The sequence below is a fragment of the Haliotis rubra genome, unplaced genomic scaffold (genome assembly GCF_003918875.1).
Source record: "Haliotis rubra isolate DU_JTF1 unplaced genomic scaffold, ASM391887v1 Scf625, whole genome shotgun sequence".
In the NCBI taxonomy this organism is placed as follows: Eukaryota; Metazoa; Mollusca; class Gastropoda; order Lepetellida; family Haliotidae; genus Haliotis; species Haliotis rubra.
Window position 1 is genome coordinate 85,949 of NW_025767330.1, and position 27,683 is coordinate 113,631.

The 27,683-nt window shown below is 39.5% G+C and overlaps 1 protein-coding gene across 2 annotated transcripts; it reads right to left on the reverse strand.

Annotated features, from left to right (window-relative positions):
• Nucleotides 1-5,926: 5,926 nt before the first annotated feature.
• Nucleotides 5,927-27,166, reverse strand: LOC124256351. Of its 2 annotated transcripts, none has more exons than XM_046690340.1 (11): nt 27,074-27,166; nt 12,683-13,004; nt 11,749-11,834; nt 11,064-11,163; nt 10,806-10,876; nt 10,421-10,505; nt 8,749-9,807; nt 8,054-8,139; nt 7,653-7,710; nt 7,500-7,550; nt 5,927-7,314 (listed from the first exon to the last, which is right to left on the reverse strand). In XM_046690340.1, exons 2-11 carry the CDS (start codon nt 12,954-12,956, stop codon nt 6,653-6,655), a joined length of 2,532 nt encoding a protein of 843 aa, XP_046546296.1. In that variant the 5' UTR covers nt 12,957-13,004; nt 27,074-27,166; the 3' UTR covers nt 5,927-6,652. The 2 variants fall into 2 exon arrangements, with proteins under 2 accessions (XP_046546296.1, XP_046546297.1); XM_046690341.1 differs by lacking the exon at nt 27,074-27,166 and adding an exon at nt 15,621-15,692.
• Between the last annotated feature and the right edge of the window lie 517 nt (nt 27,167-27,683).

Sequence of the window (27,683 nt, forward strand, 5' to 3'; positions counted from 1 at the left end):
TGTGAAGTCCATTTAAAGTGTCCCCCGCCGTGATATTGCTAGAATATTACCAAAAGCAGCGTAAACCCATACTCACTCACTAACAAATATACTATCCTAAAAAAGAAACGCATAGGCCAGATATCCGTTGCGAACATGTTGTATTTTCAAACATGCATAACTCGTCTACAAATAGACTTTAGTGCATAAATGTTTACATCAGTTTAGAAGAAGGTAATATCTATACATTCAAGTGGATAATTCTAGTTAACGGAGACCTTGAGCACGATGGCGACGACGTAGCACGGTCCCGACGTCGGGTCTCCTGGTTCTCAGTCCAATCTCTCTCAACCTGTTCCGTACCATATGGATATCCTCCGAAGTCCAGGCACCCTGGCTGCTGTGCTCTCACCCGTGGCAGTAAATGTAGTACCCGGATGTACCCATCTTGGGCGACAGTGGTGACTAGGGTCCTGCCTGTATGGGGACGGTCATTTGTTATACCTGTTTGGTTGTAACAAGCTGCAAGCCGTGATATCGTGCTAAGACTAACATTCAGACGTCTGGCAACAAAAGATTGATAATCTCCAGTGTGCATTCTTTCATTGGCGATGTTCCGTGTCGCAGCGTCAAGACGTGGCGTCGATTTCCGAAAATAATCTGGATTTTTATAGCCAGACAGTGTATGCTCTTTCCTGCACAATTTCAACTTCTGGTGATTTCTGGTGCGTTGTGGCGATGCCTTTTTAATCCTTGTAAGAAATCTCATCAAAATCAACATTTTCAGGTAAAATCGATTCTTGACTTGCACAATTGTGTAAAATCATGTTATGAATACTTTTCTTACATATATTGACGATTGTTTGAACAAAATTAATAGATTTTTATAAATACAAAATGCCTATGCGTTTCTTTTTTTGGATAGTATATTTAGTGACTGCGAGCTATGGTATGAGCTTGCCATCCAGTTAATGTCTGCTTGTTACGCGCAAAATGTCGGAAATGTAGTATCAGGATACGTATTGTATCGTGACCTCACTATCGAAAGACCCGTGAAGGTCTGGGTTAGAATGAACCTTCAGTAACCCATGCTTGTCGTAAGAGGCGACTAACGGGATCGGGTGGTCAGACTTGCTGACTTGGTTGACACATGTCATCGGTTCCCAATTGCGCAGTTCGATGCTCATGATGTTGATCACTGGATTGTCTGGTCCAGACGTGATTATTTACAGACCACCGCCATATAGCTGGAATATTGCTGAGTGAGGCGTAAAACTAAACTCACTCACTCACTTACTCACTGTCGATATACGTATCATATGGTGAGGCTGCTGTATTATACATTTGTGACGAATCATTACAGACCTGTCTCTGATACCCGTAAGTGAGAATACTATGTCTTAAAAGACGGATACATAATTCTTTATTACTGTCTGGATCGTGCAGCCTCATCCGCGTTGATCCCCTCATCCCGACGACGTAATAAGCATCGATTTTTAGAACAACCGCGTAATTTGCTTCCGGTGACTGAATTTTATATCGCGTCTGATTGGCTGATTTTATTGCCTCATTTCAGGGGTCGATCGGTTTTATTATTCCGACAGAAATGTAATGAAACATCGAAAGCAAATGAAACGTGGTCGATAACACAGGAGAGTTTTAATTGACGCAAACCACTCCAGCTTCTGATGTTTGCTGTTCGGGTTCGATCATAAACGATGGATGGAAAAGAAGTGATATCATTAGATGGCACAACGATAGAAGTGTCAGATCGTGACCAGGTGTATTTTTCTCTCTATATATATTTATGAGGAATGTCTGCTCATACATTTTTATTACATTTATGTCAATAAAGCCCACGTAACCCATGAAGATGCGGGTTAGAGTTGGTCTTCAGAAACCCATGTTTGTTGTAAGAGGCGACTAACGGGATCGGGTTGACGACTGACTTGGTTGACGCATGTCATCGTATCCCAATTGCTTAGATCGATGCTCATGATGGCGATCACTGGATTGTCTGGTCCTGACTCGATTATTAACAGACCCTCGTCACAGAAGCTGGAAAACTGTTGATTGCGGGTATAACAACAGACAAACACACAAACATATTTTGTGTCACAGACAAACAGACTAACACGTGATTATGAACGAATAATTCCCCGCGGGTAAAGGTGAGATGAAATGGGGTTTAACGTCGCACTTAAAAATATTTCGCTCATATGATGATGTGCATGCGTGTATGTGACTTTTATAAGCTGGTTTAATAGTGCTAGTTCTCTGAGAGAACATGCCGCAGTGAAGCATGAATACCCCACTCAGACACATTATACTGACTCCGAGCCGACCAGCCCTTGTTGTACCCATTAATGCCGAGCGCTAGGCAAGGACCAACAAATACCATATTTTAACGTCTTTTGCTATGACGCGGCCGGGAATCGAACCCGCAACCTTCCGCTCTCTGGGCGGACGCTCTTAGCCACTACACCACGGAGGCGGTCCCCACGGGCTAAGGCGAATGCCGATTTTGAGAGTAGTGTTAATGGATCTGATGGACAGGTGACCTGAGTGTTCGGTTTTCTGGTCCGTATTTAAAAAATCACAACCATTTTGACTGTGGCGAAAAGGAATAAAAATTAAATAACGCTATCTTAAAGTGACATGTATACGCTGCAGTTTTAAGGCTCAACTGAAATGTTTTCTCTTTTATTTATTTTGTTTGTTTATTTCTTTGTTAATGTGCATGCATATATAATTGATATGTGTGTGTGTGTGTGTGTGTGTCTGTATGTGTGTGAATGCATGTGTTTGTATGTATGTGACTCAGCATGCATTTATCTCTTTGTTTATTTATAATTATGTGCGCGTGCTTGCACAAAGCATTTGTAACAGTTAATGAATATTACCATATTAAAAATAACCATAAGTTCTCGGCGTGTATATTGTATTCCATAATATTTTAACGAAAATCGAGCGTAACATGTATATGCTTGAGTTTGTGTGGAACATGATTGTATAGACTACCAAATGACGAACAACACTTTTAAAGTAACATGATTGTATAGACTACCAAATGACGAACAACACTTTTAAAGTAACATGGATTTGTGTGGAACATGATTGTATGCATGACGAACAACACAAATGACGAACAACACTTTTAAAGTAACATGTATATGCAGGATGCAGGAACATGCAGGAGTTTGTGTGGAACATGATTGTATAGACTACCAAATGACGAACAACACTTTTAAAGTAACATGTATATGCAGGAGTTTGTGTGGAACATGATTGTATAGACTACCAAATGACGAACAACACTTTTAAAGTAACATGTATATGCAGGAGTTTGTGTGGAACATGATTGTATAGACTACCAAATGACGAACAACACTTTTAAAGTAACATGTATATGCAGGAGTTTGTGTGGAACATGATTGTATAGACTACCAAATGACGAACAACACTTTTAAAGTAACATGTATATGCATGCAGGAGTTTGTGTGGAACATGATTGTATAGACTACCAAATGACGAACAACACTTTGTGGTGTGGAACATGTATATGCAGGAGTTTGTGTGGAACATGATTGTATAGACTACCAAATGACGAACAACACTTTTAAAGTAACATGTATATGCAGGAGTGTGTGTGGAACATGAACCAAATGACGAACAACACACTTTTAAAGTAACATGTATATGCAGGAGTTTGTGTGGAACATGATTGTATAGACTACCAAATGACGAACAACACTTTTAAAGTAACATGTATATGCAGGAGTTTGTGTGGAACATGATTGTATAGACTACCAAATGACGAACAACACTTTTGTGGAACAGGATGTGTGGAACATAGACTACCAAATGACGAACAACACTTTTAAAGTAACATGTATATGCAGGAGTTTGTGTGGAACATGATTGTATAGACTACCAAATGACGAACAACACTTTTAAAGTAACATGTATATGCAGGAGTTTGTGTGGAACATGATTGTATAGACTACCAAATGACGAACAACACTTTTAAAGTAACATGTATATGCAGGAGTGTTGTGTGGAACATGATTGTATAGACTACCAAATGACGAACAACACTTTTAAAGTTGTAATGCAGGAGTTTGTGTAACATGATTGTATAGACTACCAAATGACGAACAACACTTTTAAAGTAACATGTATATGCAGGAGTTTGTGTGGAACATGATTGTATAGACTACCAAATGACGAACAACACTTTTAAAGTAACATGTATATGTATAGACTACCAAATGACGAACAACACTTTTAAAGGAGTTTGTGTGGAACATGATTGTATAGTTTGTGTGGACTACCAAATGACGAACAACACTTTTAAAGTAACATGTATATGCAGGAGTTTGTGTGGAACATGATTGTATAGACTACCAAATGACGAACAACACTTTTAAAGTAACATGTATATGCAGGAGTGTGTGTGGAACATGATTGTATAGACTACCAAATGACGAGAACAACACTTTTAAAGTAACATGTATATGCAGGAGAACATGTGTGTGGAACATGATTGTATAGACTACCAAATGACGAACAACACTTTTAAAGTAACATGTATATGCAGGAGTTTGTGTGGAACATGATTGTATAGACTACCAAATTGCAAATGACGAGCAACACTTTTAAAGTAACTATTCTGGTCGACAATTTATTTACAAATTTTTTTTAAAATTGAGTATCAGTGACAGGTTCTCACACATCCATCTCCCAAAATGACGCATATAAATACAATTTTAATTCGTGACTGGCCTTTGGAAACATTAGGATCGAAGGAGTTTTGCCCCTTTACGTGGTCTATTCAAGCGTCGGTAAAATATTAATGTCACATGAAAATGTAAACCTAAAAAGTGGAATTGAATTGTAGTGAATGGGTATGGTTTTACGCCGCTTTAAGCAATATTCCAGCAATATCACAGCAGGGGACGCCAGAAATGGGCTTCGCACATTGTACCCATGTGGGGAATCGAACTTGGTGTGACGAGCGAACACACACACACACACACACACACACACACACACACACACACACACACACACACACACACACACACACACACACACACACACACACACACACACACACACACACACACACACACACACGAGACCCGGATTTGAATTGTAAATTGAGAACGCTAAAATCTGATATGGATAGTAGTTTTAATTGTAAACCAAAAGATGAATATAGATAGTGGGGTTGGGGGCGGAATGGTGGCGATTCATGACTTCCCCGGATATACAATAAAGGAACTGAAATACCTTCCCTTAATCGTGCTGTTTAAACATAACATGAAACGACTGCTGATCACTAACAGATGACGCACAGGCACACACACACGCACACACACACACGCACACACACACGCACACACCATACACCTAAAGAGCCGTTAAGCAGTAAAAAATCGTGTATACATAAAGGAGTTTTGACAAGCATTATTATCTGCATTCAATCTTTTATATATTTATGACTTATGCACCTGCAGAAAGCACATGCTTCAATTGATGTCAAGATTATCGTAAGTTTTGTCCTTGGTCTAAATTTACCAGACGCCACGATCTCCATTTCAACTTCGTTGTTTTATGCTTAGTTCACAAGGACCCGGTTTTTCCGGGTATGCTATGAATAGACCTGACGCACATTGTACTAGGGTAACTTGTGCGTGGCGATATTAATATGGCAGGAAAATCATGAAAGTGGGTGGCGCGGAGTAGGGAGAAGCGCTGTCTGTGTGTCATATTCATCATAAAAATATTTGTATCTTTTGTTAAATAGCACATATACATGCCCTATTAGAGGATATTGTCAAGACAGATGAGATATATTGTCAATTGTTTCACATTGGTATTCACATATTCCGCTTTATTTCAAAGTTATGAACAGGTTTCGGAAAACCTAAATAATTTGGGAACCCGTTTGAGGATGTGTGATTACTTTGTTGCTGTTGTGAAACGATAATGATCAATTGTGAATGAATATTGGAACATTATGTATGGACTGAGTATGATTTTACGCAGCTTTTAGCAACACCTGGAATGGGCTTCACACATTGTACCCATGTGGGGAATCGAACCCCGGTCTTCGGCGTGACGAGCGAACGCTTTATCCACTAGGCTACCCCACCGCCCCTCAATGTGTATGGAAAGATCTGTGGGAATGTGCAATTTGGATGAGCTTGACAAGTGTGTTGATTAGTAGTTAAGCACCGACGAAACTGATATGTGGAGCAATATAGGGGGAATAGGATTTGCAGTGTATAGGGGATATATACGAAAACTGGGGATGATATAAACAAACGTGTGAGATCATTTTGAAAAATGTGAGCGATATGATATTGAAGCAAAGATCAGATCATATTGAAGCATGAGTAATAATATACTGAAGATATTTGTGTGATATTGACAAATGTCTACAACGTTAGATCACAGGAGGCTTATGAAGATACTGAATAGTTTGTGAGGTGTTAGGCAAGACAAATCGACATTCCACTGGCCGTTCATAAGAGATGCAACGAACCAGACGCTATTCTGTCTATGTTCGTGTGGTAATCTTTGGTAATAGGACCCTGTTGACTGCAGTTTGGTTATGTTGCATAAGGCTTGATTTGAAACTTCAAAACCTGTTAATAACCACTGTTCATGTCAGAGCATTGAGGATCAGTCTGATCTTCTCCTCCGATATTTCCATCTTGCTGACCTTCACACTGCCCATACTGACAGATACTCTGTCTGGGTTGTACACGCCAAACATGGGTAGCAGCGGCCGCCTGAAGTCCACCTCGTCCAGCACCGTCATGACCTGGCTGGCCTCCACATCAATGAACGCAACCTTCTGTCTGGTATGATCATAGGCAATGCCAACACGAAGGGTGCCTGACGCCACTGCATTGTTGGGAAGAGCCTCAGTTGGTAGACACAAGAGATGACGCTTCTCCTTCCAGAAGATTCGACAGATTCGGTTATGGGTTGAGCAATGGGACACTGCCATGCTGTAGGAATGTGGTACCTTCCCTATTGTGTGCTCCTTATCCTTCAACTCCTCTCTACACATACCTATCTCCAGAATGAGATCATTCTGTGTCAGGGTACTTTTCAAACAGACCTTGGCTGTCATCTCTAGGTAACCAGGAACACCAGGTGAGGGTAGGTTTGTTGTGCCGCAGGTGCCCATGTACCTCTGTAGCCTTCCCTGTCCCTGGAGCAGCCTGATAGTCTGCCTGTCGTTCACCAGTTCACCGTTAGTGGTTATGTGGGCCTTGTGGAAGTTCACCTTGTCATTGCTGAACTTAAGGTGGATGCCTGTGAAGATTAGCAACTGGTCAGAGCATTAATACAAAATTATGAAATGCAGAATAATGTTCGTTAACACATGCTTATACATGTCTTGTTTTCTTGAAATGAAAAAGGTCTGTCCAAACACAATGCAACTATTTGAACTGAAATATTGAAAATAGTGTTGAATATTACAAGACTGAAAAACTCACATTGAAGGATACAGGACTTTCTTAATTGCCTCGGCTCGTGGATGAAGATTCCTACGAAAACAAATGCTTATATATTATAGTTGCAGATAGAAAGATCGTAATATGACAAATTATTTTCATAAAAGAGGCATTGGTTGTATTTAGGACACTTACCACACTGTTTCAGTTTATCCTTCAGCAATGAGACTGCTTCACAGCTGAGATCTCTTTCCTGAAAGGAATAAAGGTATTACGTTACAGTGGATCATGTTTCATTTATAGTTCATCTATTGATCAATCCGTTAAACCATCCCTTTTTAGATTATATTCATCCATCAGTCTTTTTGTCAATCCAACCCTACTTCAAGAAATTGATTCAGATAGCTGTTATGGGTTTATTCTAGTTACTACTTGTTTCTGGTTACAACAAACTACGCAATGAAATAGGTTATGACAAGAGAGCTTATGAGAACAGAAACAGATCTATATGTGCCCTTTGGTGTAACATTCAACCAGCAAACACATAGCACAGCTATTTTTGATCTGTGGTAACTGAGGAATTGTTTGAAACTTACTTCTTTGTCTTTGGCCTCTTTCGTTTTGTATTCGTCTGTACGGGATGTAAGTTTCTGTTGCAGAGCATTATTTTGTTGCTGAAGATCTAGACAAAACAAAAAAAACACAATTCATTTTATACTCTGTCAACAACATGCATTCATTATAATGACATTGTATTGCATATTGTGACTACAAAGACAATGCTTTAATCTGGGAACAATGGACAATTTGTTTTCAAGAATAGCATTTCTCTGTGTAGAATTAATGGTGAAATCTCTTATGGTGGTGTATGGTCCTGTGCATAGCGCTCAGGTCACACCATTTGAAGGTAAGCTGTGTGGGGCGCGGCGAGTCCCCTGGATGGGTGTCCGTGTGTGACAACTTGAATCCTGAGAGTTTCTAGGACTACAGTCCTGCCCCACAACGAAGCACATGTGATAATTGTGGTCTCACTTTCGGCAAGCGAGTTTGTTCAAAATTGCCTCTGTTCACCCAGCAGAAAACGGGTACTCGGTGAAGTCGTGAGACTGTTAAACTTCTAGGCAGCTTTGGTTATCCGGGTTAATATGGATCAGACAGTGCGCCTTAAGCAGGATATCTGGCCTGGAAAAGCGCGGTATAGATATTCGCATTAACATTATGAGCTTAAACTATGCATAATTGCATCTCCATGTGTTGATGTACTACTTAAGAAGAACAAATTTGATCTCACCTTCAATTGTTGGCAGGTCATCATGGTGACGTGTATGTCTCCCTGTACACTTGGTATCCCCGACCCTGCGTATCAGGCTATGCAGTGCCGCATGCCCTTGAGGAGAATACACAATGTCCTTAGTCAATGCTGTACATTTCGGCAGTAATCGCTTCCGATCTTCTTCTGCATTTCTGGCAATCATTGGCGCCAGAGCAATCAGGTGCACCTGGTCAACGTTCATGCATCGCTGGGCGTAGTCCAGTGTCATCCTGAATGCAGCTTCTGTTTCTTGTAAAGACTTTATATCCTGAACTATGTCGTCTTGTAGCATTTTACTTTCCTGGATCATGCTCTGTCTAAGATCTGTGAAACGCTCTTTTAAGGCTATCACAAAGCCTTCGTAAAAGTTACACATGTCTTGAGCCTTCGCATTCGTGTTGGTCTTGAGAGCGTTAAAACGGTCATATCTTTGTTTGAGACATCTCTGAAGGTTTTGTAGAGATCCGTTATGATCTTCGATCACCTTCTTAAGGAGTGACTTTTGTTTATCGTATTCTTCCTCAAAGGTGCTGACGTCATGCCTAGCATGCAGGTTTGAGAAGCAAGTGCCACATATTTTCTTGTGGCACTGATGGTCAATATACATAACACGTTGACTAGAATGGGTGTCACACATTGGCTTCTTGTAATGTTCCCCATTTTCTTTTTCAGGAGATCTGTTAATGCAATGCACGTCATGGGATGCACTGGAATTGATCTCCTTATGAAGCAGCGTACAGTCTTGACACAGGTAGATTTTGCATTCCCTGCATATTGACACGACTGCACCCTTACATGGGACCTTAAGGAATCCACAACGGATATTCGTATCACGGGTATGTTCGTGGCGCCGAACATAATCCACTTGTACAGCTTCATTGCGAGCAACCTCACGACCGCAGAAACAGATGAGGTTTTCCTCTGCATGTTGCTGAAGGCAGGGCTCACACACAGAGTGAAGACAAGGCAAAACAAGACCTTGTTTAGGATTGCATGCTTCAGAGGTCACTAAGGCACACTTCATTGTATCAACAGGACCTGCAGAAAAATACAATCTGTCTATAATGTTTATATCTGTGTATATCACAAATGTACAACATTTGACACATATTGATCTCTCATCTCTAGGGACGGGAAGGGATAGGGTATGGAAGCCAATTGACTATATTTACATTTTTTTTCTGTGATTCCCCCTTTCATAATTAATTGGTCAGTTTAAATAATTATTGTATTTGAACGTTATTTAATTATAACAGCATGTATCCATTTGCAGTTTGCAATAAGTAAAACATTATTAAGGTAATCGTTTATGTATTGGAATGTTGTGGTACCGCTTGTTTTCACCGATTATATTTTAAGATCACCCCAGACCAACAAAGTATTTCTTTACAGAGTTTCATTATGGATTGAATTCTAAATGTTACACAGTACAGCCAGTAAGTTGTAACACAATAATATGATAACCGAATTATCATACAATGAAGCCATGCCATTCATTTACATGGTACTTAGCAATGAAACTTGATGTTTATGTTAAAAATATTCTAAATATTATCTTTCTGCTGACAGGATCGGTCGTTTAAAAGTCTGGATTGCTACTTAATAACTCATACAATGCATGTTTTAATTCACATACGGAAAACATTCTTACCGGAAGCACATGGTTGTTCCTGTTCTTCCTGCTCGATCTCGATTCTAGGAAGAGCTAGCGACTTTGACTGTAAGTCTTTTGTTTCCTTGAAATGCATTCATATACATTTGTTATATTGTGGACGTTGTTATAGTGATAAACAATACGCTTGAATATTTACACTTTTGATAAGTGCATTTTCACGATTGATATGTTTCGTGAATTGAAAAATACAGACATGCACTGAAATAGTCATACAAATAAATTATGCCCTTATATTTTATTAAAACCTTTATGTCGAACTTCCTAACTCATCTTATCTTACAAGACATTTCAAAAGATGAAGAAGTACAGATCAGAGTTCATCTTACAAAATGTACGAAACAAAACGAGTTCATGTTCTTACTTTCTCCAGGTTGCTTATATGTTCCCCGAGGCTGTGGTTCCTTGTCACCTGAGCTTCCAAATCCCTTTGGGCTACAGATGGAATATTGAATACGTATTAGTGTATAGGCGCATCAATTGAAGCAACCTGGAGGCACTGACTACCCCGAATTGTTTGCTCTAGAGGCCTTCATCAACATTAAACTTACGACAAACTGTCTGATCATGAAAATGATGTATTTCGAGAAGAAGTCAAGCAATCCAAAGAACATAATAATACCGTTTATCTTCCCTTGCCTTTCCTCGTCGAGTTCTCTACCAATATTCTTCCTTTCGTTAATGACAATGGCTTCATATTCATGTTTCATCCGCTGTTTTTCCTGCAGTACAACAAAGTGGCTGAGTGAGTTAACTGGGCTTAACGTCGTTTTCACAGTAGTTCAGGTATCTCACGGCGTGGCCGTTCAATAAGGGAGGGAACTCCGCAGTGATGTAGTTCTCAGACCACTTTGATCTGACACCATCGAGCACGATTACGGGGCTGACGAACCGAAAAGCATAGTTGGAGAGCCGCTCTCGGACAAAGAATATGTTCTAGAACTCAGGTCCAAATATCCAGGGAACGCCACAGGAAATACTACACAGTATAATAAAACTTCCACATGCACAAAAATTCACCATGAATCCCAGTTTGAATAGAGAGGTATATGATAGCTAAAGATATTATAGCTTTTCGTATTTTACAAGGAGTTGTTGCTAGCGGGAAATTGAACGAACAACTGTCCATGAATTTATTCAAGTAAGCGGACTGGGTCATTAGCTCCACAGCAACGTCTCGTTCTACAAAAGGATGATTCATGTGAAGGCAAAATGTCAGCGATGCATTTTTCAGTAGTACAATGTAACTAAAACAGAATAATGCTGTTTTCTTAAGGTTAGAAATCTACTGTGTATTTAAAACATACTTGTTGCAAACGACGAATAGTTTCTTCTTTAGCCTCTAGTTCTCGTTCCAGTTTTGTTTCAGGAATGTATACCAAGTCCTGAGATCCTGAAGGAAATAATCAAATATTTCACTGATGGTCAAAGGATTTAGTCGTTTTGATGACTGTTAGTATGAAGGAATATGAGCAAAAAGTATGAAAAATGATATAAATATGAGCATCACTGCCCTTGAAATACATTAGGTTCATGTGCAGTTGGAAACGTGTTTGGATTAAAACAGATATTGATGTTAGAACAAAAGTTTGGTTTTCTGACATAATTGCAAAAATAAGAATAATAATATTGCTTTAGCCAAACTGGATGCATTAAGAAGTGAACTAGAACAATCAAAACGAAAATACGCAGGCACGATCATAGCTGGTGATGTGAAAGGAATTAGGTATATTGCCCTACTTCAATATCTATCATAAATGGACTTGTATGATATATAAATGTCGACTGATTTTCAGTGTTTTTATCCAAACTTTTATGACGCAACACTAAACTATTTGAACAATATGTATATACATTTGAAACTCTATATCTAGCCATTACTCAATGCCTTGTATTGGAACTACACGTCTACTCTTTCTCCAGATGTCAGTGTTAGTGTCATGCTAACAACTACTGGAACACTACCCTTGAAGGTCCGGGTTAGAAAATTGGCCTTCAGTAACCCATGCTTGTCGTAAGAGGCGACTTAAAGGATCGGGTGGTCAGGCTCGCTGACTTGGTTGACACATGTCATCGGTTCCCAGTTGCGCAGATCGATGCTCATGTTGTTGATCACTGGATTGTCTGGTCCAGACTCGATTATTCACAGGCCGCCGCCATATAGCTGGGATATTGCTGAGTGCGGCGTAAAACTAAACTCATTCACTCACTACTGGAACACACAAATATATAAGTCTATACCTTCCCCACGTGCTGTGTGATCCAAAGCCTGCTTGACATGGCGCTGGTCCCTGTCGAGTACAATGCAGAACTCTCTGTATCCACGTTCCCCTTTACACATCAGCAGTCTTACCAACTCCCTGATGCGATCCGACTTGACCTTTTGGTCCCTGCATCTGTCGTACTCCACCTCGCTGAGAACATCCACAGATACCAGGTGATCCAGTACTCCATCTGGCTGCAGCTGTTGCATCAGCAGAGGTAGGTTCTTCTTCAAGATCGTTGATGGATCCATGTGTAGTCTCCTTAGTTTTCAGAATATGACATCATCTTGCCTTTCACCCTGAAATGTTCAGGGTTTGATTGACAAGAAACTGATGAGAATATATTTAGAAATCTTTTATGGACTTTCACTAAGTGTGAGTTCATTTTGTGAACATTGGAGCTTGGGGTACTGTTCATACAATGTTTGCTCTTTGAGAGGTGCTATGTGTGAAAGAGCGTCATGATAACTTTCATATCTCAGTTTTGTATTACCTCAAGATTACCAGAGAGCTAAATCCTGTCCATAATAGATATTCAACAAAAGCCAATGTTGACAGGATCTCTTGTATGTTCAAACTGACCTGCAGTAACATGTTTACAGTTTTGTTACAAACAATATCACCGTTACACGAGATGTCTGCTACGAAAGCCTAATGCTGCCATTTTTGTAGAATAATTTTTTTTTCGTTGCTTCGAATATTTTCTCGTTGCCTAGATGACTTTCTCGTGCTTCAACTATTTTCTCGTTGCTACGAATATTTTCTCTTTGCTACGAATATTTTCTCGTTGTTTCGAATATTTTCTCATTATTTCAATTATATTTTCGTTGCTTCGATTATTTTCTCGTTGCTTGAGTATTTTCTCGTTGCTTGAGTATTTTCCTGTTACTTCAGGTTTTTTACAGAAACCTGAAATTTCAAGTATTTTCTCGCTACTTGAAGGAACGAGAAAATAATCGAAGTAACGAGAAAATATCTGAAATCACTGTATTGTTTGGTCCAGATGTTATTATTTACGGACCACCGCCATATATCTGGAATATTACCGAGTGCAGCGTTAAACAACATACAAACAAACTTGTTTACAAGATCAGAACAATTGTTCTGCATATACTCGCGAAAGTGAAAGTAGAGGACTTTTATACAGGAATAGTGAAGTATTCTGTCCGCATTGACGTCGTCTCGACAAAAGTTTTGTGGGCAACATGTGAATGTCAGTGTCGTGTCCGGATCCTTATATTTACCATCTCTTCCAATGTGATTTGTCATATAAATACAAGATAAAAACCGTATTTAGCTCAATGTGCCCTTTCACATGCTTTGCAAGAACTATTTGCTGCATCAAGGAAAGGTTTTCAAATGATATGTGACTGTCATTCATGCAGACATACGTTAATAAATTTTAACGTAAAATGTACACGTTCATAATGAAACGTGTAGTAATTATTCGGTACAACAGACAAGTAAAGAAAACACGAGATACAGACAGAGACAGACACGCACACACGCCTCAATACGCGCACAGATCTCCCTCATTGCCTTAGTGATGATTTCTTGGAGTGAATGTGTGAGTCTAGTTTTACGCCGCTTTTAGCAGTATTCCATCTATACCTAAAAAGGACTTCACACATTGTACCCATGTGGGGAATAGAACCCCGGGCATTCGACGTGGAGAGCGAACGCTTTAACCACTAGGCCACCCCATTGCCCTGCCTTCTTGGGTGAACGTTAAGTAGATTATCTTGAATTCGAATACCAGTGCGACAACACTTTATCTGTCAATACCTCCTCAGCTCAAGGTGCAGGATAGAGAGGTTTGATTCGGGCTGTTCAAGAAAGAGGTTCCCACAATTGCAACTGTGACAGCATTTTCGAAATTGTACATTCTATCGCATTCTCTCATTTCTGAAAATGTATACATTCTCGCATTTCCGAAATTGTATTCTATCGCATTTCTCATTTCTGAAGCTGTATACGCTCTTGCATTCTCGCATTCTCGAAATTTTACATTCTATCGCATTCTCGCATTTCTGAAGCTGTATACACTCTCGCATTCTTGCATTCTCGAAATTGTATATTCTATCGCATTCTCGCATTTCTGAAGCTGTATACGCTCTCGCATTCTCGAAATTCTACATTCTATCGCATTCTCGCATTTCTGAAGCTGTATACACTTCTCGCATTCTCGAAATTGTACATTCTATCGCATTCTCGTCGCATGCATTCTCGAAATTGTACATTCTGTCGCATTCTCGCATTTCTGAAGCTGTATACACTCTCGCATTCTCGAAATTGTACATTCTATCGCATTCTCTGATTTGTGAAATTGTATATCCGATGTAACTCCCCTCTGGGGGAATAAAGAACATAATTAGTGGTTGATATTATGGACAACAACCCACACTGATACGATGTTAGGCAGGAAACCATGTCAGTGGTACTAACCTACCGACCATAATCATACCTCACGACAATTTAAAAAAATAAATAAAAATGAACAAACACAAAAAAACACAGGAAAGCATTTTAAGCCGTAATCGCAACAGTATTCAGGGATAGCTTGGCGAGACAGCAAATATCGCAAAAGAATACGAAACTAATTAAAACTGCAAGAAAATAATTAAAGGAACGAACAAGCAAAAGTGTCGAGTTTTTTAAATAGACTTAAAATACCTCAACAAGGTTCATTCGACATTACAGAAATAGAGTCTAAGAAACAATCTGGATCTTTATAGTTGTTTTCTGTTTTGTGGTTTGTGTGATGTTTATGTCAATGGTTATGATGGATAAGAAAGAACTACAGATATAATCAAATATTTAATAAACGTGAAATTTTAGTTCATAAAAGTAATTTGAGCTACATCATAAATCAATGGAATATTGAAAAAATCCGAATTAAGACAACTGTCACTCACCAGAGAGAAGTGTATACGTAGATGACTTGTCCGCCTATTCTCTATTACTGATACTCGCTTGTGGCTTCGCTGAAGCAGCGAAGGGAATTCCCACACTGCGTTACAGTCTGAGAGCTAGACGCGCACAGGCGCACAAGGAAGTAGCGTTAGTCAACATATGCACGATGAAGCGGATGTATTATAACAAAGGCCGATATCCTTTTATACGACCTTTGCATTCACTGTATAATGGTCATTGTTTGTGAACAAATATTTTCAGTTTGTTATACCCTGATGATGCGATATTTGCCACAACACTTACAACATTCCAATTATATTGCAGGTATACCTTTCGTCAAACTCTCTATGTGAGAAACAATAATCTTGAACTCGACCTTACCACTACTTCGAATACTTGTGTGGGTACAATTTCGAAGTCAGGGTACATGACATTCATAACGAGACGAGTGCCACTTTTGGCAATATTCCAGCTATATAACGGCGGGGGACACCCTAAATGGGCTTCATACACTGTACGCATGTGGGGACTCAAACCCGGGTCTTTGGCGTGATGAACAAACGCTATAACCACCAGGTTACCCCTCCGCCCCTTAATATATAGAGAATACTACACGAGGTCTCATTACATACCAATTATACGAAACGAGTGTCCTTCCTATGGTATCTGAAAGCGAGATCAGATAAGATAGGAAGGTCTCGTATTTCGGTTTCGTATAATTCGTATGTAATGAGACCGAGTGTGGTATTTTATTTATTACCCAAGTCTTACATGCATTAAATTGACAAAATAGCGTATTTTTGTTATGTTTTTGGTTTCAAACCGAAACCGGTTACATAAAGAGGTTGCGGAAGAGTTTTGTACTGTAGTACAATATTTGCATGACGTCACACTGTAATGACGTCACTGCTTTGGTAACCGACGTCACGATGCATGTCAGTTGTCATCGCCTCGTACAGCCTCCTACAGTAAACTACTCCGTAGCACCGCGTTTCTTGGTTTGCAGTTGCTTCATTCGGCTAACATCACTGGTGGAAACATTGCGTTTATGTTTTTCGACGGATATAATGTCTCAGTTCGACTCACAATTAAACAGCGACACGGCAACGTTCGCGATGTTTACATTCCCACAATGCATTTAAGTTGTAGAATGAATGAATTCACGTGTTTGTTATGAATGAAATCATAGTTACGTCAGAATGTGACCTAATTGAGAGGTCATCGGTTATCCAAATCGTTAGAATCTCAGGTCAAGTCGCTACGACACAGGTCAACGCGATACGACACTCGTGTGACGTACGAGATTAGTATGCAACTACCCATACGTTGACCACGTGGGTAATAAATAGCAGTTATTATTACAGTAAAACAGCGAAAGGAAAGTAACAGAGGAAGAGGTTTGCCTTTGTGACTGGTATATGTATTTGCAGGAAGTCCGCCAGTGTAAATCTTCACCGTGATGTTATCTACAATTTCCTTACCAGATAAGGATAAGTTGAGGTCACACTGTATTTTGTTTGATTTAACCACGTGGCCATGTCTTTTTGTGAATATGTCAAACAACCATGACCACATTTCCAACAAGTGGACACGCAGACAGACACAGACACTTCAATAAAATAAGCGTATCTGAGTGTGCGTGCGTGCGTGGGTGCGGGCGTGGAGGTGAGTACTTATTTATTTTTTTTATCACTTTATTTCTTTATAATGGGTACATAATTTATGCATTTGTGGTACATGTAAATATTATAAAACAAGGACATGGGTGGTAGATAATCCGTAGGCTATAAGATAATCCGTAGGCTATAAGAATACATTTGTTGTTGCAATTTATGTGAAGAGGTTATGGCAAGATGACCAAAAGGTGAAGAATTTACCATAGTTGCAGTGCGAAAAGTCAGCACATTTGTCAATTTCATACAAGGTGTGTATATAATTTTTTAATCCAGCAATCTGTGGATGCGAATTGGAACATCTCTTTGCATATATATAGTATTTTGTTGCGATGATAATAAGGTTTAGTACATCATTTCTTTTTTCTTTATATCCAAAGATGATATGTTTTGCATCCAGAGTTAATTTGTGTCTGTTTCTTGTTCAATCCAGGTTTAGTTGCTGCCACAACGTGTTATTATACAAGTATTGGAAATGTGATCATGGTTGGTTCAGTTGACATCTACACAACGACTGTGTGGCCGCCTGTCCGTCTGTCGCTGATATGATATGCACAGCATTTGATATTATAGTAGTTAAAAATATTAATAGTGAGTGAGCGAGTTTAGGTTTACGCCGCACTCAGCAATATTCCAGCTATATGGCATCGGTCTGTAAATAACCGAGTCTGGACCAGATAATCCAGTGATCAACAGCATGAGCATCGATCTGCGCAATTGGGAACCAATGTGACACATGTGTCAACCAAGTCAGCAAGCCTGACCACCCGATCCCGTCAGTCGCTCCTTACAACAAGCATGGGTTACTGAAGATCAATATTCTAACTCGGACCTTCACGGGTCAAAGATAATAGTATAAATCCTAACTTTCTGTTTATCAAGCTTTACTGTCGAGGTTGGACCACACGATCCAGTGACTCTTTATGGTATCGGCGACTTTGTTGAAGAGCATTTATAACATAGCGACAGTTTGGATCAATTTGGGATACATTGATCTGTCACCACAAAGCGGATACTTGATAAAACACATGTGATTACTGACAAGCAAAGGCTCAGTACACGTTACATATCTCAATAAATGAAGCTGACCAGACCAGACAATCAGGTGATTGATATTATAAGCATTACTTAACGGAAACGGGACATGATGACACACAATGAACAAAGCAACAGAGCCTGTCCATCCTCCTCTTTCGGCTACCATAGTTGCTGGGGATCTTTATTCCAAACAGAATATCCATCATAACCGTTCACATTAACAGCACACAAACCACGTACGTCATACATATACGCCATCAGGCTCGGGTGATACTGATACAAAGAGGCAAACATCAGACCGTATTACCCTCGAGAGAAGCATACAGCTTAACATGTAGGCCAGTGATACACAGACACCTAACATGATATTATGTAGGTCAGTGATACACATAGACACCAAACATGATATTATGTAGGTAAGTGATACATATAGACACCAAGCAGGATATTCTGTATGTCAGTGATACACATAGACGCCTAATATGATATTCTAAAGGTCAGTGATACACAGACATCTAATATGATATTCTAACGGTCAGTGATACACATAGACGCCTAGCATGATATTATGTATGTCGGCGATTCACAGAGATACCTAGCTTGATATTATGTACATCAATGATACACATAGACACCTAGCATTATATTATTTAGGTCAGCGATACACATAGACACCAAGCATGATATTTTGTAGGTCAGTGATCCACATAGACACCTAGCATGATATTCTGTAGGTCAGCGATACACAAAGACTCCTAGCATGATAGTATGTAGGTCAGTGATACACATAGACACCAAACATGATATTCTGTAGGTCAGTGATACACATAGACACCTAGCATGATATTATGACTTTCAGTGAGACACATAGACACCTAGCATGATATTCTGTAGGTCAGCGATACGCATAGACTCCTAGCATGATAGTATGTAGGTCCGTGATACAAATAGACACCTAGCATGATATTATGTAGGTCTGTGATACACATAGATACCGAATATGATATTCTGTAGGTCAGTGATACACATAGACACCTAGCATAATGTTCAATAGGTCGGTGATTCGAAGGGATACCTAGCATGATATTCTGTAGGCCAGTGATACACATAGACACCAAGCATGATATTGTGTAGGTCAGTGATACATAAAGACACCTAGCATGATATTCTGTAGGTCAGTGATACACTTAGACACCAAACATGATATTCTGTAGGTGAGTGATACACATAGACGCCTAATATGATATTCTATAGGTCATTGATACACATAGACGCCTAGAATATTCTTTAGATCAGTGATACACATAGACACCTAGCATGATATTCTGTAGGTCAGTGATACACATAGACACCAAGCATGATATTATGTAGGTCAGTGATACACATTGACACCAAACATGATATTCTGTAGGTCAGTGATACATATAGACACCTAGCATGATATTTTGTAGGTCAGTGATACACATAGACACCAAGCATGATATTGTGTAGGTCAGTGATACATAAAGACACCTAGCATGATATTCTGTAGGTCAGTGATACACTTAGACACCAAACATGATATTCTGTAGGTGAGTGATACACATAGACGCCTAATATGATATTCTATAGGTCATTGATACACATAGACGCCTAGAATATTCTTTAGATCAGTGATACACATAGACACCTAGCATGATATTCTGTAGGTCAGTGATACACATAGACACCTAGCATGATATTACGTAGATCAGTGATACACAGACACCAAGCATTATATTATGTGGGTCAGTGATACACACAGACACCTAGCATATTATGTAGGTCAGTGATACACATAGACACCTAACATGATATGATGTAGGTCAGTGATACACATAGACACATAGCATGATATGATGTAGGTCAGTGATACACATAGACACATAGCATGATATGAAGTAGGTCAGTGATACACACAGAAACCCATCATGATGTAATCGAGATCACTGATACACACAGACACCTAGCACGATACTATGTAGGTCAGTGATACACATAAACATCTAGCATGGTATTATGTAGATCACTGATACACACAGACACCCATCATGATGTAATCGAGATCACTGATACACACAGACACCTAGCACGATACTATGTAGGTCAGTGATACACATAAACATCTAGCATGGTATTATGTAGATCACTGATACACACAGACACCTAGCACGATACTATGTATGTCAGTGATACACATAAACATCTAGCATGGTATTATGTAGATCACTGATACACACAGACACCTAGCACGATACTATGTATGTCAGTGATACACATAAACATCTAGCATGGTATTATGTAGATCACTGATACACACAGACACCCATCATGATGTAATCGAGATCACTGATACACACAGACACCTAGCACGATACTATGTATGTCAGTGATACACATAAACATCTAGCATGGTATTATGTAGATCACTGATACACACAGACACCTAGCACGATACTATGTAGGTCAGTGATACACATAAACATCTAGCATGGTATTATGTAGATCACTGATACACACAGACACCTAGCACGTTACTATGTATGTCAGTGATACACATAAACATCTAGCATGGTATTATGTAGATCACTGATACACACAGACACCTAGCACGATACTATGTAGGTCAGTGATACACATAAACATCTAGCATGGTATTATGTAGATCACTGATACACACAGACACCCATCATGATGTAATCGAGATCACTGATACACACAGAAACCCATCATGATGTAATCGAGATCACTGATACATATTGCCACCCAACATGTTGTAATCTAGGCCACTGATCCACTTGAATACCTAACATGATGTAATTTAAAGCTATGAATAGTGATGCTCAACAAGGATGGGAAAATGGATCCTGTTTACTGCGAAAAGTGTATGTAGAAGGACATATCGGAAGAAATAAGGGATGTATTGATGATGCATATCCACATGTCCAACACAATGGGAAGGACATGGGGGTGGGAGAGATGTAGGTTCCGTGACTTTGATGCACTATTGCAGATGGCGGTGCCAAAGTGAGTGAGTGAGTGAGTTTAGCTTTACGCCGCTTTTAGCAATATTCCAACAATATCACGGCGGGGGACACCAGAAATGAGCTTCACACATTGTGCCCATCTGGGCACTCGAACCCGGACAATCAGCATGACAAGCGAACGCCTTAACCACTAGGCTACCCCACCGTCACCGGTGCCAAAGGACAAACCTACATTCTTTCGATCTTTCGTCATTCAAATCTATTCTTTCAACTCTTTCAACCAAAAAACTTTATAGATAATTATCATCAACCAGATGACATACCGATACCTTTGTGTAGCTGGCAGCATTATACATTTATATGTGCTATCAACCACACTCCAGTATATCATCTCTGCTAATAATTTCATACATATGTTTAACCAGCAATGATCTTGATGCAAACTCTGAAAATCCGACCACCAACGCTATACAGCAGTTCAGTCAAACATCATTCATCTCTTGATGCATCTGGTTGATCAGTTACCCTCTGTATACATCAATTCAATCAAACACACTCCCGATACAACTGTCTAACCTACCCATTATGTGACCAGTTCGGCTCTTCTAAGCAATCAACCCAATACTGTTCAAAGTGATTTATTTCGTTCCGATTAAAACCATAAACATGGTTTGTGCAGTCTCGAGCATTGTTTAGCGATGCAATCAGTAACCACGTGAGTACAGTGTGTGAAGCCCATTTCTGGTGTCCCCTGCCGCGATATTGCTTGAATATTGCTAAAAGTGGCGTAAAACTATGCTCACTCACTCAGTTAATGGTTTATCGGAGATAAACTGCCAGATAGTCTCGTAAATTTAAATCGTACTACATACAACATTAACGAGAAGTACTGTAATGACTGAAACGAGAACACGGTTGGCCCAAATGCCTGTGGCATCGAATTCGCTGAACAGGGTAGCGTTCCTTATGCACGCCAGGAGCCCGTGACTTTTCCCGGTTCGTCCCCATAATATTCCTGCATTTGTCATCACCAAACCCGTGCTCAGGGGTTTCAGTGAGTGAGTGAGTGAGTTGAAATTTATCGTCACATCGGCAGTATTTCAGTCATATCGTGACGAGAACAATGAATTGTATACATAGTAAGTAATAGTAAATTGTAAAAAAACTGTCAACGAAGGACAGTAAAATAACTAGATTATCACAGATTCGACTTTAAAACTAGTAATTAAATCTAAAACAGTTTAACTATAGATGACAATACAAGGTAAAACCAGACTACTCAGGGGTTACACAAACGTACTGAACGTTTGAGATCTGCATCATATCGGGCTTGTCTCTGTCATTAGTGAGTGAGTGAATGAGTTTAGTTTTAGCAAAATTCCAGCAATATCACGGCAGAAATGGGCTTAAGGGAATGTACCCATGTGGGCAATGGAACCCGCGGCCGGGTCTGAAGTGTGTCGAGCAAACGATGAATCACTTGGCTGTCGCATTGTCCAGGTCATTGCAGACATCTCTTTCGAAGTTGCCATAAAACTCATCTCACTCACTCCCTCACGATAACAGAAAACACTTATGAAAACATATCGCGGCAGTATTAAGCAAGGGACATAAGCCCACGCCTGAACGTGCAATAACGACCCGTGAAGATTGGTTGACACGTCATCGTAACCCAATTTCGTAGACTTAAACTCATGCTGTTGCTGACAGGATTGTCTGGTCTAGACTCGATCGTTTAGAGACCGTCGCCATATAGCTGGGATGTAGCTAGGTGCGGTGTAAAACTAAACTCACTTACTCACACACGTGCAATAACAGCCGTTACAGATCATATTGGCCAGTTTTTTCCCAGTTTGACTAAATTATTTTCTCATGTGTATGTTTGCAGTACAAATACTATTGTATTCATTCAACGATAGGAACGTCAAATATAAACAAAACACCTTGCCGTGCCAGGTTACATTAAACAAATCTCCACTGTTTTACTGATAAATAAATGTTTGCCATGGTATAACTGCACATGCAGGCATAGCGATATATGTATGTTGGCTTTTTGCTAAACAATCGCAAGCCGCTCCAACGAGCCGCCTCTCACAACCTGAACAGGTTTCTAGTGACCTATTGCCTCCCAGATCCTCAAGGATATATTTAACATAAGAGAAGAAGCTACGTGTGTTACTGAACGGCTTCGAAATAGCTATATCTGTTTACAAAGCGAGTTGGTTTGAATGGTATATAAATAGTGACGTGTTATCTTGTAACGATATCACGTGAGTGAGGTCTGGCATTCAGAATTATTTCCCTGTCATAATTTTATGTGAAATTCCTATTGGTAACAAAGTCGGTAATTCCCGTGTGTGCTGTTCATACATGTCTATATGGGTGAAAGGCGTTTCGATTAGAGGAAAGATACATTTTCCTTATTTACACCAATGCACACCTTTAAGAATGTTATCAACATTATTCAGTTGCCAATGTGATTACGGATTGTGTTTCTTTTGTCAGTTTATCTTATGAATAGCATATATTGGTAGAAATGGAGTCATATGAAATACTTCCCCGCATCCTCAGATTTATACAAACAAGAGGCCCTGCAATGGCATTGCAGTGAGTGAAATATGGTTCCTCCCCACAATCCTTTATCTCGATAGACTTCGGACTTTTTCAGAATTTGATTAAAACCTGAAGTGGAAAAAAGGGCTAGACCCAATTAAAGTCCTAATATGATTATGCGAAATAGATTATCGGAACAAAATTACACCAACACAACAACAACGGGATGAATAATTTACCGATTTTGAAACTGAATTGTCGTCATAGTATTTTAAATTATCAAACTGAAAGGCATCAAACGTTCGATAACATCCTACTGTCGAACCCGAAACGGCGTTGTAAAACACCAATAAAAACATAGTAAAACAAAACCTCATAGTAATACAGAAACTACATGGTGAAAGACAAACCTTGAAGTTATACAAAGAACTATACGGTAAAAGCAAAATCTCATAGTAAAACACAAACCTCATGGAAACACACAAACCTCATGGAAACACACAAACCTCATGGAAACACACAAACCTCATGGAAACACACAAAGCTCATGGAAACACACAAACCTCATGGAAACACACAAACCTCATGGAAACACACAAACCTCATGGAAACACACAAACCTCATGGAAACACACAAACCTCATGGAAACACACAAACCTCATGGAAACACACAAAGCTCATGGAAACACACAAACCTCATGGAAACACACAAACCTCATGGAAACACACAAACCTCATGGAAACACACAAACCTCATGGAAACACACAAGGAAGCCCCATGGAACAAACCTCATGGAAACACACAAACCTCATGGAAACACACACAAACCTCATGGAAACACACAAACCTCATGGAAACACACAAACCCTCATGGAAACACACAAACCTCATGGAAACACACAAACCTCATGGAAACACACAAACCCTCACGGAAACACACAAACCTCATGGAACACACACAAACCTCATGGAAACACACAAACCTCATGGAAACACACAAACCTCACGGAAACACACAAACCTCATAGTAAAACACAAACCTCACGGAAACACACAAACCTCATGGAAACACACAAACCTCATGGAAACACACAAACCTCATAGTAAAACACAAACCTCATGGAAACACACAAACCTCATGGAAACACACAAAGCTCATGGAAACACACAAACCTCATGGAAACACACAAACCTCACGGAAACACACAAACCTCATGGAAACACACAAACCTCATGGAAACACACAAACCTCATGGAAACACACAAACCTCATGGAAACACACAAACCTCACGGAAACACACAAACCTCATAGTAAAACACAAACCTCATGGAAACACACAAACCTCATAGCATAACATAAAATAAGATCGTTATACAGAAATCCATGGTAAAACATAAACCCCTAGCAAAATACAAACCCCATGGTAAGGCCTAAACCTCATAGTAAAACACAAACCTCATGGGAACACACAAACCTCATAGCATAACATAAAATAAGATCGTTATACAGAAATCCATGGTAAAACATAAACCCCTAGCAAAATACAAACCCCATGGTAAGGCCTAAACCTCATAGTAAAACAAACTGCCCGTGGTAAAACATAAACATGATAGTAAAACAAAAACACCCTGTAAAACAGAAATCCCGTGGTAGAATATGAACCTCATCGTTAACAGAAACCCCATTCTAAAATGCAAACCTCATGGTGAAACAGAAAATTCAACCGATCATATAGACTAACATCGCGTCGTCGAAATGAACATATTGTACAGAAAAACAAAAGTTCCTAAAATATATTAATAAAATATAATGAAAAGGAGCCCAGTGACTTTCTTAGGAAATCTACCCTTGCTACATATTCTATACTTGCATGGGCTTCATTGGATAAATTTGTTTCAGGGTCTGTATGATAGACTACAGATCATACAAAGTATAGAAAACAGGACTTTATTATATAGGTAGTATTTTTCCTGTACCAAGATTGGTCAAAAGACCGTCACATGATTGACTACAAAACACGATATTGACTTGAGTTTTCTGATAAATTACGATATTGACTTGGGTTACTAAAAATAGACAAGGAATCCCGTACGAAGGGGCTTCCCCCGCTTCTCAGCCAATCAGATCACTCGGATAGATGGCACAGTGTTTGCATTAAAAGTTTATGTTAAAACCCGTTTCTCTTTCATTATATAATAAAACAATTATAGACTCTTGTAGAGGTCGATATCGGTTTTTATTGACCTGAGAAAAACCGACATCGACCTCTACAAGAGTCTATAATTGTATAATATCACAGTTCAAGCCTATTCGTGCATTGCAATTAAGGTTTTTGATGTAAATGAATGCGTACGATAAACAAATGTTACAGAAGCACAACAATGCTGTACGCATCATGGTAGCCCGTTACGGACACAAAGACTTCGTTGACACGTGCTGTAAACAACTTGCTGTAAACGTTGGGGTTTTCTTTCTGTGGGTCGTATGTTAGAAACCCGTGAAGGTCCGAGTTGGAATGAACCTTCAGTAACCCATGCTTGTCGTAAGAGGCGACTAACGGCATCGGGTGGTCAAGCTCGTTGGCTTGGTTGACACATGTCATCGGTTCCCAATTGCGCAGATCGATGCTCATGCTGTTGATCACTGGATTGTCTGGTCCAGACTCGATTATTTACAAACGGCCGCCATATAGCTGGAATAATGCTGAGTGCGGCGTAAAACTAAACTCACTCACTCGCTCATATGTTAGAATGTAATACGACATTGCTGAAATAAAATGCTGAAAACAGCAAGCAACCCAGATCACTGACCCAAGGAGGAAATACAATAAATAGCTTATGCACAATTATGTAAACAAAATATCAATGAAATTTCGGTCCCTTAGACACCGAAACTATATATACTAATACTCCGTCACCAGTCATAGTCTGTGATAGACAAGCGTCAAATGTCAGGCTGTGTCGTGTTTGTATTGCCTTTGTACATAACGTAAATAACACAGATATGGACTGTTCTATTTCCTTGTTATCAAACGTTATATTTACGTGAATCTGTCATTCACTCGACATGACAGCACTGTGAGCACTTTTCATCTGGTATAGAAGGTAATAAAATCAGCTTTCTGAAACAAAAACTACTGTTACACCGACTGTCATGTCAATTTTAGGTATATCAATGCTCACCTTGATAAGGCCACTTCTTGGTCCTGACAGAGGTTTGTAATATAAATAGACCGGGGAAAACAGCGCATGCGTATAAGAAGAATTTGTAAGTTGTATGCTACTCGTTTTAATTAAACTGACCTCAATTAGTTTTTTTTCCCTAGATTTAATATTATCACATTTAACAGACTGAAAAAAATGTATATTTCTGATCATAAACACACTGGTGTACGGCGAAATAAATTACGTCGCAATTTCAAAGCAGGAAGTATATAGTGTGTCTGTTCATGTGACGGTAGTTTATCTTGACGAGGAGAGCACACTTCAGTAAATGCAGCTAAAGGCATTCATTGGTAGCAGAGAGTGTACAGTTGACATGTTAGCTAAACACCAAACTGGTGCTTAGGTGTTTAGATTCTTACAAGATGAAGATATGTGTTGAAGAGATCATAGTGACGTAATAGTGTAGTGAAGTAGAAGGGCTGTGCGTGTAGATTAACTCTCTCTCTCTCTCTCTCTCTCTCTCTTTAAATATGCTAAATATACAAGATCTTTCTCTCTCTCTCTCTAAATATATATATGTATATATATATATCTGTCTCTGTGTGTGTGTCGTGGTCTATTTTACATC

Coding starts and splice junctions, on each gene's coding strand:
- LOC124256351 (XM_046690340.1), bottom strand. CDS start 12,956: ATGGATCCATCAACGATCTTGAAGAAGAACCTACCTCTGCTGATGCAA. Junction 9,808..10,420: donor GGAACAACCATGTGCTTCCG/GTAAGAATGTTT, acceptor ATTTTTCTGCAG/GTCCTGTTGATACAATGAAG. Junction 7,315..7,499: donor AAAGTCCTGTATCCTTCAAT/GTGAGTTTTTCA, acceptor TAATCTTCACAG/GCATCCACCTTAAGTTCAGC.